We start from the raw sequence: 12,692 nt of genomic DNA on the forward strand, positions 1-12,692 counted from the left end.
TGTGTGTATATGTGTGTGTGTATGTATACACAGCCAGTACCTGTCTGAGAAGACTTAAACTCAGGTCTTCCTGACTCTGAAATTAGTTCAGGGGCAGCTAGGTGGTGCAGTGGATGGAGCACTGGCCCTGGGTTCAGTAGGATCTGAGTTCAAATCTGGCCTCAGACACATAATACTTACTAGTTGTGTGACCCTGGGCAAGTCACTTAACCTCATTGCCTAACCAAAAAAAAAAGTCTGAAGTTAGTTCTCTATCCACTATATTAAGCTACTTTTTAGTCTGTTGTCCTTTTTCTCTGTTTAATTTTTTTTATTAAAATATTTCAGCACAATATAACGTTGAGAAGTAAAATAATTACATTTATTAGGAAAGTTTTTTAAATAAAGTAGGAATTTAATAAAATTATATTTGCTTTTATTTATAGCCTCTTACGAATGAAGAATGTGGTCCTTTCCCCAGTCTTTCTCTTCCTTCCTCTTTCTTTGATCTTGTGACTTTCGCTTTTACTTTTATTCTGTCCCAGCCCATTCAGATGACTCAGAAAAGTTGATGATTAACAAACTTCCCTTATCTCTCACCTCTTGCTCGCATGCTCCTTCCATCTTCTTCCACTCACAGAGACCTGACTCCACCCAAACATATTGCATACCAAGCCATTCTCTTTAATATGGGATCCATTCCCTACACTTAGACTAGGACATGGAGTAGGCATATATGGCTTACTCTTCACTGTCCCTTTTAGATCTTTCCTCTGCTATCAGCACTCAACAACCTCTTTTCCTTTTCAGTTCAGTTCAGATTTATCATCCTACTGAGACCCTGCTAGCAATTACCTGGAGCCCTTCATTATCCTTTCTTCCTCACTGAGTCCCATTCCTGGCTTATAGTCTTGCTCTTCACTCCAACTACCGCCCTGATCCTAGGGGACTTCAATATACATGTTGATCCTCCCTCAAATACCCTCACCTCCCAATTCATCAATATCCTAACCAATCACTCCACCTCAGCCCCACAAAGCCATAATCTCATCATCATTAACAAGTATTCCAGTTTTTATGATCCAGAATTTTTTATTCCACCACGACATTTTATCCTTCCATCCCTCATTGTGCGCCACTCCTCATAAACCTATTATCCATCCTCGTCATTATCTCCTGTTCTTCCATCACTCAGTACCCTCCTGCATTATCACCCTTGCTCTGGCTTCACATTCCTCCTTTCTCAGTTCTTACTCTATAGTTAACCACTTCAACTATTCACTTGAATGACTTTTTCATTTTTAATCCCTTGCCTACCTGTCCTATTGATATTCGTACCTTACCAAACCTCAACCCTGTTTTATTCCAATCATCTGTCACCTTTCCTCCTACTCATGTGTTGCAAAGCTGTGATGAATGCAAACATTTCAGCATGTTCACTGGATCCACTAATTTTTAAGAATTTTTTTAACATTAATTGGGCATTCAATGCATCAAGGTAATACTTCAATTCTCCCCTAAATGAATCTGTAGAGAATAAAGTAGAATCTATAGAGAATCTATAGAATAGAGAAGACCACACTTTACACTTCACTGAGAAAATAGAGGAAACTTGCTGAAAGGTCATTCTTTCTCCCCATTCTATGTATAAAATCTCATTGTTATTATCCATTACTTTTTCCTCCTTTACCTCAGTCTCTGATCAAGAGGTGTTACTTCTCACCAAGATCAATCCCTTTCCTTGTACTTTTGATTCCATACTCTTCTATTTCTCAAGGTGATTTTCCCCATGACCACCCTCCCTTAGTCTAAGTGTCTGTGAGTGTGTCTTTGTATTTCTATATGGCTCTCTCTCTCTCTTTCTCTCTTTGTTTATTTTCTCAGTAAAGTGTGAAGTGAGGTCTTCTGATAGAATCAGTGCTGACCAAGCTCTTCTACTAAATATTCTTGCCATTCTGTTTTTTTTTTTAACACTATTGTCTCCTGGTTCTCCTCTTAACTATTTGGATGCTCATCTACAATCTGCTTATCTATCCCCTACAATGATTGTACTTTAGGGCTTTGCCCTAAGCTCTGCTCTCTTTCCTATATCCTTTCCTTTTCTGTTGGTAATCCCATGAATTCCCATGGCTTCATTTCTAGATGCAGATGATCTGTCTATCTATCATCTATCTATCTATCTATCTATCTATCTATCTATCTATCTATCTATCTATCTATCTACTACTACCTACCTATCTATCTCTCCATCCATCCATCCATCCATCCATCCATCTATCTATCTATCTATCTATCTATCTATCTATCTATCTATCTATCTATCTATCTATCTATCTATCATCTATCATCATCCATCCATTTATCCATCTATCTAGCTATCTAGATATCTATCCATCTATTTATCTATCTATTATATCTATCTGTTTATCTATCTAATCTATCTACCTGTCTTGCCCAAATTGCTCTCCTGAGTGCCACTTATGTATTACCAATTATCTGTTAAACATTTATCAGTGGATGGCATATCTACATTCAACCCCAACATGTTATCAATCAATCAACAAACATTTATTAAGTATTCATTATGTGCTAAGTACTGTATTAATCATTTAGGAGACAAAGGAAAAAATAGTTGTCTCTGTTCTCAAGGAGCTTACATTCTAAAGAAAGACAATTTGAGAAAAAAGAAAGTTACATGATAACTTTATTATATATTTGAAAGGAATAGCAAGTTGTACATAACAGATTTGCAGTTTTATGTGAAATCATCTTTTTTTCTATTCTACTATGATATGGAAGCACTTGTTTTATTTCTGAAGTTCAGAATAAAATAAATAAAATTTATGGAATAAAATAAAATTTAAAAAATATAATGTGAATATAAACAGAAAAGATACATACAGAGTAAGTGGGCGGCAACATTAAAAGAGAAGGCTCTCACAAGGTGCCAGAAGGAAGGACCAGAAAGGTCTCCTTTGGAAGGTGGCTACTGAGCTGTCTTGAATGGAACCAGGGATTCCATGAAGCAGAGATGAGAAGAGAGAGGATTTCAGATGTGGTGGACAGCCACTGGCCTTCCAAAGGGAAATAGAGTGCTATGTATGAAAAACCAGCAAGTCCAAAAGAGAACACATATTTTACCTCCAAACACACCCCTCTTTCTAACTTCCCTTTTTCTGCTGAAGGCCCCATCATCCTTGCAGTCATTCAGGTTCACAACTTCTGAGTCATTTTCAGCTCTTAATTCTTTCTAATCCATGACCACATCCCATATTTATATTTAATAAGTTGCCAAATATTGTCTATTCTATTCCTACATTATCTTTACATTCATGTCTTTTTGTCTACTCATGTGACCACCACCCTAGATAGAGCTTGGAAGTTCTCTTGACTAGACTGTTGCAGTAGCATCCTAAAGGATTTTCCTGTCTCAAGTCTCTCCCCTTCCAATCAGTCTTGCATCCAGTGGATAGAGCATAGGCCCTGGAGTCAGGAGGACCTGAGTTCAAATCTGGCCTCAGACATGTAACACTTACTAGCTGTGTGACCCTGGGCAAGTCACTTAACCTCATTGCTTAGCCAAAAACCAAACCAAACAAACAAAAAGTATAGTTTTGACTATCTCATTCTCCTGATCTAAAAGCTCCAGGGACTTATAATTTTCACAAGTATGCAATATAGACTTTCCTATTGGACATTCCTTCACAATCTGGCTCCAGCCTCCTGTTCTAGATTTTTTACATACTATTTGCTTTCACAATTTCTACGTCCTAGTGAAATCATTCTACTTGTTGCTCCTCAAATGCAACATTCCAACTCCCATAAACGAGCTTTGTACTGTCTTTCTCTAATGCCTAGAATTCACAATCTCACCTCTGCTGATTAGGAGAATCCCTAGTTCTCTTTAAAGTACTGTTTAAATGTCACCTCCTACTTGAGGTCTTTCATGATCCCCACCCACCTACTCAAACTCATTGTACTAACTCTCTTGCAAATTACTTTGCATTTATTTTGTATATATTTATATAATTATCTAGTGGTGCTGGTGAGCTGGGTAAACCAAGATGTCTCTTCACCCCTAAGCTTGTGGCTGATCAGAGCCCTCCTGCTTTGCAGGGATCAGTGTTTTCTTTAGAGTCACAGTTGTTCCTTTTGTAAGCAACTTACTCTCGTCTCCCTCCAAGGAGTTGTATCTTTCTTTTAAACATAGTAAGCCAAAATGGCAAACCCTGCATTGGCTTTCAGGGCAAGGACAAAGCCTCCTTCCCCACCTCCCTAACTACCTCTGAGTTTCATTTTCTACAGGTTCATATTTCAGATAAGCCTGGCCCTAATAATCATTCTCTCTCTCCCTCTCTCTCTCTGCTAATACACACTGATTTCAGTTAAATGCGCAGCTAATGAAACTCTAATTAGATTTTTAAAAAAAATATTTTATTTAACTAAATATTTCCCAATTATATTCAAAATGTTTTAAATTTTTTTTTAATTTTGCATTCCAAATGATCTTCCTGCTCCTTCCCCCTCTTTGAGAAGGCAAGCAATTTTATATCAATTACACATATGAAGTCATGCAAAACATAATTCCATATTAGCCATGTCACAAAAGAAAACACAGACAAAAAATACAAAACCAGAAAAATAAAGAAAGTAAAAAAAGTATTCTACAATCTGCATTCAGAGTTCATCAATTTTCTTTCTGGAGGTAGACAGCATTTTCCATCATCAGTCCTTTGGAATTGTCTTGGACCATTGTCTTGATCAGAGTAGCTATCTTTCACAGTTAGTTAATAATCCTTACAATATTGCTATAACTGTGCACAATGCTCTCTTGGTTCTGCTCACTTCACTTTACATGAGTTCACACAAATGTTCTCAGGTTTGTCTGAAACCATCTGCTCATCATTTCTCATACAACAATAGTATTTCATCACAATTATATGCCACAACTTGTTCAGCCATTCCTCATTACCATTCCATTTGCTCTCATCAATACACTCTTCAGGAGCAGCTAGGTGGTGCAGTGGATAGAGCACTGGCCCTAGGAGGACCTGAGTTCAAATCTGGCCTCAAACCAAACACTTGACACTTACTAGCTGTGTGACCCTGGGCAGGTCACTTAACCCCAATTGCCTAACCAAAAACAAACAAAAAGACACTCTTCAGCTTATCAGTATCTATCTTAAACTCTAGTGCCCAGATTAAACACAATATTTCAGATGAGGTCTGATCAAATCAGGGTACAATGAGGTAGTCTCTTACTAATTACTGGGAGGTATGCTCCTCAATGCAAGTTAAGATCCCATTAGCTTTTTTGGATGCTATATCATACCGCCCATTCATATTGAGAGTGTGGTCCACTAAAGCACCTACATCTTTTGTTTTTTTGAGACAAAGTACCATCTAACCATGCCTTCTTTATCCTGTCCTTGTGAAGTTTATTTTTTTAAACCTAAGTTTAAGACTTTGCATTTATCTCCAATGAATTCCATTTATTAAATTCAACCCAGTGCTAACCTGTCTAGATCTTTTTGGATCTTCATTTGGTCATTCAGTAAATTCATTGTGTCGTCATCTTCAAATTGGATGAGCCTGGCATCTATGGCACTCACTTAAAAAAAAGGTAATAGCAGCTAAAGATAATGATAGGCATCTTGACTTCTTAATACATGGACCTCACTATTCCAAGTGAAGATGTATAATATAGCAGGACACACATCCATTACTCTGGAAGAAACCCTCTGAGACTTTGATAATTCATACTACTAAATTACTAAAACAGTGACCAGGTCTGAGGCAGAGGAATGAGGTAGGCTTATGGAATACCATAAAGGAAGCAGTAGTTATCCTTGTGTTCAAACTTAAGTCAATGGAACCTCTGGTTCCAGTCCTGGAAAACTTGCAAATATTAGAGACTCAACATGGCAAAGCAAAAATAGGTCAACAAGCTTATGTTCAGTTCCCCAGTACCTACCAGGACAAAGGGGCAGGGAGGTTTCTGCTTTTGGGATGTGTGTAGACAGATGGCTTCTGTGGCTTATAATCGAAGGAGCAATGAAGGTGAAAGGAGTGGATTCTGCCCAGCTGCTTCAAATGACTTTTTTGGACAATGCAGAACTGAAGCTTTATCTAGCTGTCATGCTATATAAGCTGTTATATAAATGTTTATTAGCACTCCTGTTTCTGTCAATTATGGCATTATTTCCTCGTCAACTAAGTTTGAAACTTTGGAATCATCTGACTCATCCCTTGTTCTAAGCACTCATCAAAATGATGAGTTACAAAATCTTGTCAATCTGTTGCTTTCAAATATGTCTTATCATTTTCCAGTCCCACTGTCTCATTGTAGTTTAGACTGATATTTTGATATTTTGAGAGATCTTTGATTTTATTGGTGAATCCCACTTCCCCTAATGCAGATATCAACTTCTCCATGTTTCATGAGTTTGTTTCTCTGACCAACCTTCTAATGCTAACTCTACCAGCACTTAGATGGCCTTCTCCTTGGAGGAGAAATGCAGCATCCGTAGGAAGGTTTCTACATGAAGCCTTTTCAGACTTATAAATACAACCACAGCTTGTGTCTTCAAGAACCCAGGACCACCTCCATCCTAAAATGAGACATTAGAGTGATCCATTATTGCAATAGATTCTGACCTAGTCTTTTTTTGTCTTTAATGTCTCTTTTCTTGAATACGTCCTGTATCCAATCGACAAACTATCTTTCCAAAATATTATTTCCACCATGGCACCCCACTTCCTTCAGTATAATCTCTGAAATCTTTAATATTTCATTAAAGGCCAGAATCTCTTTGGAAGTCATGTCAAGGTTCAGCTGGTACCCGGGAAAGAATGCCTTCCACATTAAAGCCAAAAATAGTCATCTAGCCTTTGCTCGACAGCCTCCGGTAGGCAGAAACCCACTATGACCTGATGTAGCTCTCTTTGTTTGTTGTTCATTAAAACTCCTAGATCTTTTTTTATTTCAGGTAGACTGATGTTCAGCTATACTCTTCCTTTGATGTACTTATGAAAGTGAGTTGAACTCAATTGTAATAATTTACATTTATCTCTATTATTTAATTGTATTAGATTTTGCCCAATGGTTGGGCCTATATTGGATTCTGTGTCACTCCAGATTAGTTTTTCCTCTCCAAAACTTTGAAAATAAGCAACAGTATCTTATTCTGAACTTAAGAAACAGAATAAGCATTTCCATATAACTTGTTTTTCTTCCTCTGTTGATCTATACCCCAATTTTCTTATTCATATGCAATGTTACTTGACTTCATTTTAGCATTTATAACATAACCTCAAACTATTTCTTTGGTGTCTTTACCCCATTGTCTCTACCATTGGACATTCCATTTAACCATATGACTCTGTCTATCCACACGGAAATTTCTCCTTAAATTGAGGGTTTGGGGTTCATGGCCCCACCCTCCAATCAGAGGTGCGCAGGATAGTGATGAGGTAGAGTTCCAAGTCTGAAGTGGTCTTACAGGATGAAACAATGGGGATAGGACTAAAGATAAGATTTCTTCAATATATGGAACTCCCAGCTTGGAAATTCCTCTGCCAGTTCTCATCTAGACTATCTCTATAATTAAAAGTCTAAAAGGATGACTTGGGAGTCCTCAAAGTTTAAATGATTTCCCCATTGTTACAGAGCCAGTATGTGTGACAGGTGGCATTTCAACTCAGGTCTTCCTGACTTCAAGGACAGTTCTCTAACTGATATTCTATGCTGCCACTCAATGAAAAGAACATAACATATATCCTATCTATCACAGGGATCATATTTAGCATATGAAGGAATATCATATACAAAACCAAAAAAGTCAGTGGTAGATCACAGAAAGGAATTTGAAATCTCATGGAATTCTTATCAATTCCCCAGGTTAATGAAGACCCACCTCTAACACAATGCCAACTAGCCATTTATGTGACAGAGATATTCATAATTTGGTTATTGCTAAATTAGAGAGTGCTTAAAAGGACATTTTATCTCTCTAAGTAAAATTTAAGCTTCTGAACAGCAGAGACCATCTCTTCCACTTCTTTGGTACTCCTTCATGAGCATCTAGCATTGTACTGTGAATCAATGTTCACATTGTAGAGACTCAAAAATGTTGACTGAATAGATAATGGTAGTTTTGGTGAAAAAGATGAATGATTCTCAGTTATCTCCTCTGAGAAGTTTCTCCTTTATTTGTAAATAACTTTAATTAACATAAATCTAGCATTCTACTACAAAGATCAGCGGAAAGTATTCTGTTATAAAATCGTCAAATACAGTTGATAAAATCAAGAACTCAAAGACTGACCCAAAATCTATAATTTGATAATATTGATAATAATTCATAATATTAGGTACTTACAAAACTATTAAACTTACCTCACAGGATATTTTAGCTGGTAGCACTAGTACTGATGACACACTGCTTTCAGGAGTTTCTGATGCTGCCTCAATCTCTCTTGTTGTATTTGTTTCTGTATAGAGTTCCATTCCTATTTCTAGTGGATTGTTAACTTCAAAGTAATTCTGGGAACCTAGAAAAAAGTTATTGAATTAAGTTATAACAATGATTAATTTATTCTTCCCAAATATCAGCAGAGTCAATAGCTTAGTGATTAATTTGCCAAATCTTTTATAAGACAGTTGAAATAATTTAAAAAATTGATATGACAAACATCTACTGAGTATATATTCTTTTGAAAGTCATTGTGCCAGGCAATGTGTGGCATGCAAAGATGAATGAAGCATGTTTCCACAAGGAGAATGCATTTCAATTGGGGAGATAATCCTTTACTTTGATTTTGGGTTCATGATTTTTAATGAATCTCAGTATTCTTTCCATCAATGAAAACAAAAACCTTTCCACACATTTTTATCCTCTGCAAGTCTATAATAGCTCCTTAAAAGAGCTATCCAGTGCACTAAAGGATTTCCTTTAGTTTTTTTAAAATATTTTGGTGATATCAATGTGACGCTTGATGTCTATCTATTATCTCTCATTTTTGCTATATGATTGGTCCATAGTAGTGCTGGATTTGGCGGCTGGAAGACCTATGGTAGAATGCTATAATCATATACGGGATTCTACCAGAGATTTCCCAAATTAGCCATCGTCAAGCCTCTAAACTTGTGTTGACCTCATTTTCTTCAGACGTGAATTAGAGATATTAAAACCTGTAGTACCTATCTCACAGAGCTGTTGTAAGATTCTGGCTTCTAGACTATCATATTAATAAAGTAATAGAATAACTAAGTTTCCATGTAATAGTTTGAATACAGACAATCATTAATCCAATGCTCGTCTACTGTGAATGATGTTATTCATATCTACTGCTATTTGTCAGCTATTTCTACATCCCAATTTTCTTTAATTAAAACACTATTTAATCTACACCCAGGCAGTTTGAACTTGTTTTTTCTGTTCCCTTCTAAGGAGAATTAATGGAATTTTCCTTTATTATTCTTCATTTACACATTTTCTTTTTCCTCAAGGTGCTATGTAACTGTTATTGATATTCTTCACAAAATCCCTAGAAGGCAAATCAGCTATTCTTCCTGATTCTGACTGTGGGGAAATAAGAGCGAGAAAAGAACAAGACAGTGTTTTCATAGTCCCTTCCTTAATACTTTTGACTTCTCTCCCCACCTCTTAAAAAAGGGATGAGATTGTCATTTTCATTGTCAAATGTAGGGAGTGATTCTCATTATTTGTTTCCTATCTATTATATTAAAAAAGAAGCCCCCCCCACAAAAAATAACACATACACACACACACACACACACACACACACACACACACACACCCCTTGAGGATGGAAGTATCTGCACTTGCAGAAAAAATTGAATGCAATGAGTCAAACCTCATAGGTTTTCTTTAATATTAATACATATATATGTGTGTGTGTGTGTGGTGTGTGTGTGTGTGTGTGTGTGTGTGTGTGTGTATTTCTACAGTAACAAACAGCAAATGAGTTATAGACCATAATTATTTCTCCAAACTGGGGCAGAATTTACTGTACACAATAGCATTGGAAAGATGATGTCACAGGATTCTAGCAGTAGAGATGAAAGGAAACTTGGAGATCATCTCATCCAACACTCTCCCCACCATTTTACAGAGCAGGAAACTGAGATCAAGTTTGAACAATGTGCCCAAAATGCCACAAATAGTATCTGGCATAGAAGGGATTTAAATGCCCATCTTCTGACTCCAAATTCAACAATCTTGATACTATGCTATGTTGTTAATGAGGTTTTAAAAATTTTAATATTTTTAACAAGTGTTTATTTTCCCTCCTACATCACCCCTCCCCCAATTAAAAAAAAAACAAAGAAAAAAGAAAACTCTTCTAACAAAAATGCATAATGGAGCAAAACAAATTCTTGCACTGGCTGTTTCCAAACATTTGTCTCATTCTGCATTTTGAGGTTATCCCCTCTCTGTCAGAAGAGGAGTGACGTGTTTTAATCACTGATCCTCTGGAACTGTGGTTGATAACTGCATTGATCAGAGTTCCTAAATCTTTAAAAACTCTTTGCCTTTACAATTTTTTTCTTAGTTCTGCTCACTTCACTGTACATCAATTCATATAAATCTACCCAGGGCTTTTCATCATTTTTTATTGCACAAAAGTATTTTAAAATTCATTTGTAATGATTTGTTCAGTCATTCCTCAAATTATAGGCATCACTTTATTTTCCCGTTCTACTACTACAAAAAGGACTGCTGATAAAAGTGCATTAACACAGTTTTAAAAGCTTGCAAAGCACTTTATGTGTCATCACAATTGATCTTCATAACAACCCTGAAAGGGAGGCTATTATCATCCTTGTTGTAGACAGGTAAAAACTGACAGATGGAGGTTAAGTGATTTGCTGGGGACCACACTGCTAGTAAGTTTCTGAGACCAGATTTGAACTTGGGTCTTCCTGACTACAAATCTAACATCCTATTCACTAACTGCAATAACTAGTTTTATGCATATGCATATGCATATGCATCCCTTTTTCTCTCTTTCCCATCTTTCAGGTATAAGCCAAGTAATGACATCCCTCTGCTAAAGGGTATGCAAGTTTACTGACTTTGGGAGCATAGTTTCAAGTTGCTTTCCAGAATGACTGGACCAATGAGCATCTCCATGAACAGCATTAATATGCTTATTTCCTGAAGCCCCTCCAACATTTGTCATTTTCTATTTTTGTAGTCTTGGTCAATCTGTTGGAGTATCAGTTTTGTTGGCAGACAGGAAAATAATTTTCTCATACTTTCCCTTCTTTTGTTGTGAATTATCCTTTTCATTTCTGAGTGGATAGTGCATTGAGTCTGGAGTGAGGAAGACCTGAGTTCAAATGTGACCTTAGTTACTTCCTAGCTGTGCGACCCTTTGTAAGTCATTTAACCTCTCTGTCTCATTTTCCGAATTTCTAAAATGGGAATAATAATAGCACCTATCTTTTACAGGATTGTTGGGAGGATAAAATAATATTTGTAAAGTAGTTAGCAAAATGTCTGGTACAGAGCAAATACTACATAGACATAAGCTATTATTGTTATTGAACTTTAAAATTTGCTTTATTTAGTCTTTTATTCTTCTGCTTTGCTAATTTCTTCTTTGTTCCAAAAAAATTATTTTTGGTATTTAATTGTTCTATAATTTGTTGGTTTTCTAGTATTGGTTTCATGCCTAATTCATTGATCTGTTCTTTCTCTTTTATATATGCAAAAGTTTAAGAGATACAAAATTTTACCTCAGTGTTGCTTTGCCTTTTCTAAAATTTTGGTTACTTGTGTCTTTTTTATATTTTTGGTCATTTTCTTTGATGGTATTATGTTTATTTTGTTATTTGTTCTTTGATGAACCAATTATTTAAGTTATTTAGTCTCCAATTAATTTTAATCCTTTCTTCAATGACCATTTTTGAATGTGATTTTATTGTATTGTGGTCCATAAACTATGCTTAAAATTTCTGCTTTTCTGAAATTACTTTTATTTTTTTCTGCCTACACTGTGGTTTAAGGATAAGTTGAATGCACTAACTATTTTCATAATATTACTGAGTAAATTTTTTTTAAGATAGGAAAATACCAGGCAGACTTGTAAGCATCATATTAATAAATGAAGCACAAATCATAAAACTTTAGAGATCAATTACTTCAGCCTCCTCATTGAATGGATATGATAGCTAAGGGCTAAGGAGGCTAAGTAAACTATCCTAAATCATGCAAGTCAGTTGAAGGTTTGGACAACCCCCCCAGGCATCTGTACGTACATCCTCTATAACAACATCATTCAGGTAGTAAAACTGATAACACCAATTGATTTTTGGTGTTATCTATACGATCAGAAATCCAATTCAATCAAATTGAATAAATACGTATTAAGTCTAGGCCTTACAAAGTACTTTGCTAGACACTGGGAACAAAAAGCCAAAAGTAGAACTGTCCCTGACCTTGGAGTAGCTTCTACTGGGGGAAGAGCTTTGCTTGCACTTCTGGCTTTTTTGATGTGAAGAAGCTTTCAGAGGAAAATAGCAATATTAATGCTCTCTAAGGTGTGCTGACACATCCAGGAAAATTAGGCACAGTTTTATATGCACTTTTGCTGGGGAGAGACAACATGAACACAGATAAACATAAAACTGAATGAGAAATGAAAGAAACAAAAAAAAATCAAATTGCTATAGGAATATTTGA

General features: G+C 36.1%; 1 protein-coding gene across 2 annotated transcripts in view; it reads right to left on the reverse strand.

The window, feature by feature from the left end:
• The window catches only part of BANK1 (B cell scaffold protein with ankyrin repeats 1), a 393,852-nt gene that overhangs the window by 284,972 nt on the left and 96,188 nt on the right, over positions 1 to 12,692 (reverse strand). For both annotated transcript variants that reach the window (XM_020988297.2, XM_078148555.1), the window contains exon 3: positions 8,378 to 8,532. In XM_020988297.2, coding sequence (XP_020843956.1) covers positions 8,378 to 8,532 — 155 coding nt within the window. The remainder of the gene's footprint in view (positions 1 to 8,377; positions 8,533 to 12,692) is intronic.

This window comes from Phascolarctos cinereus, unplaced genomic scaffold (genome assembly GCF_003287225.1).
Source record: "Phascolarctos cinereus isolate Bilbo 61053 unplaced genomic scaffold, phaCin_HiC Scaffold_9;HRSCAF=440, whole genome shotgun sequence".
Taxonomy (NCBI): Eukaryota; Metazoa; Chordata; class Mammalia; order Diprotodontia; family Phascolarctidae; genus Phascolarctos; species Phascolarctos cinereus.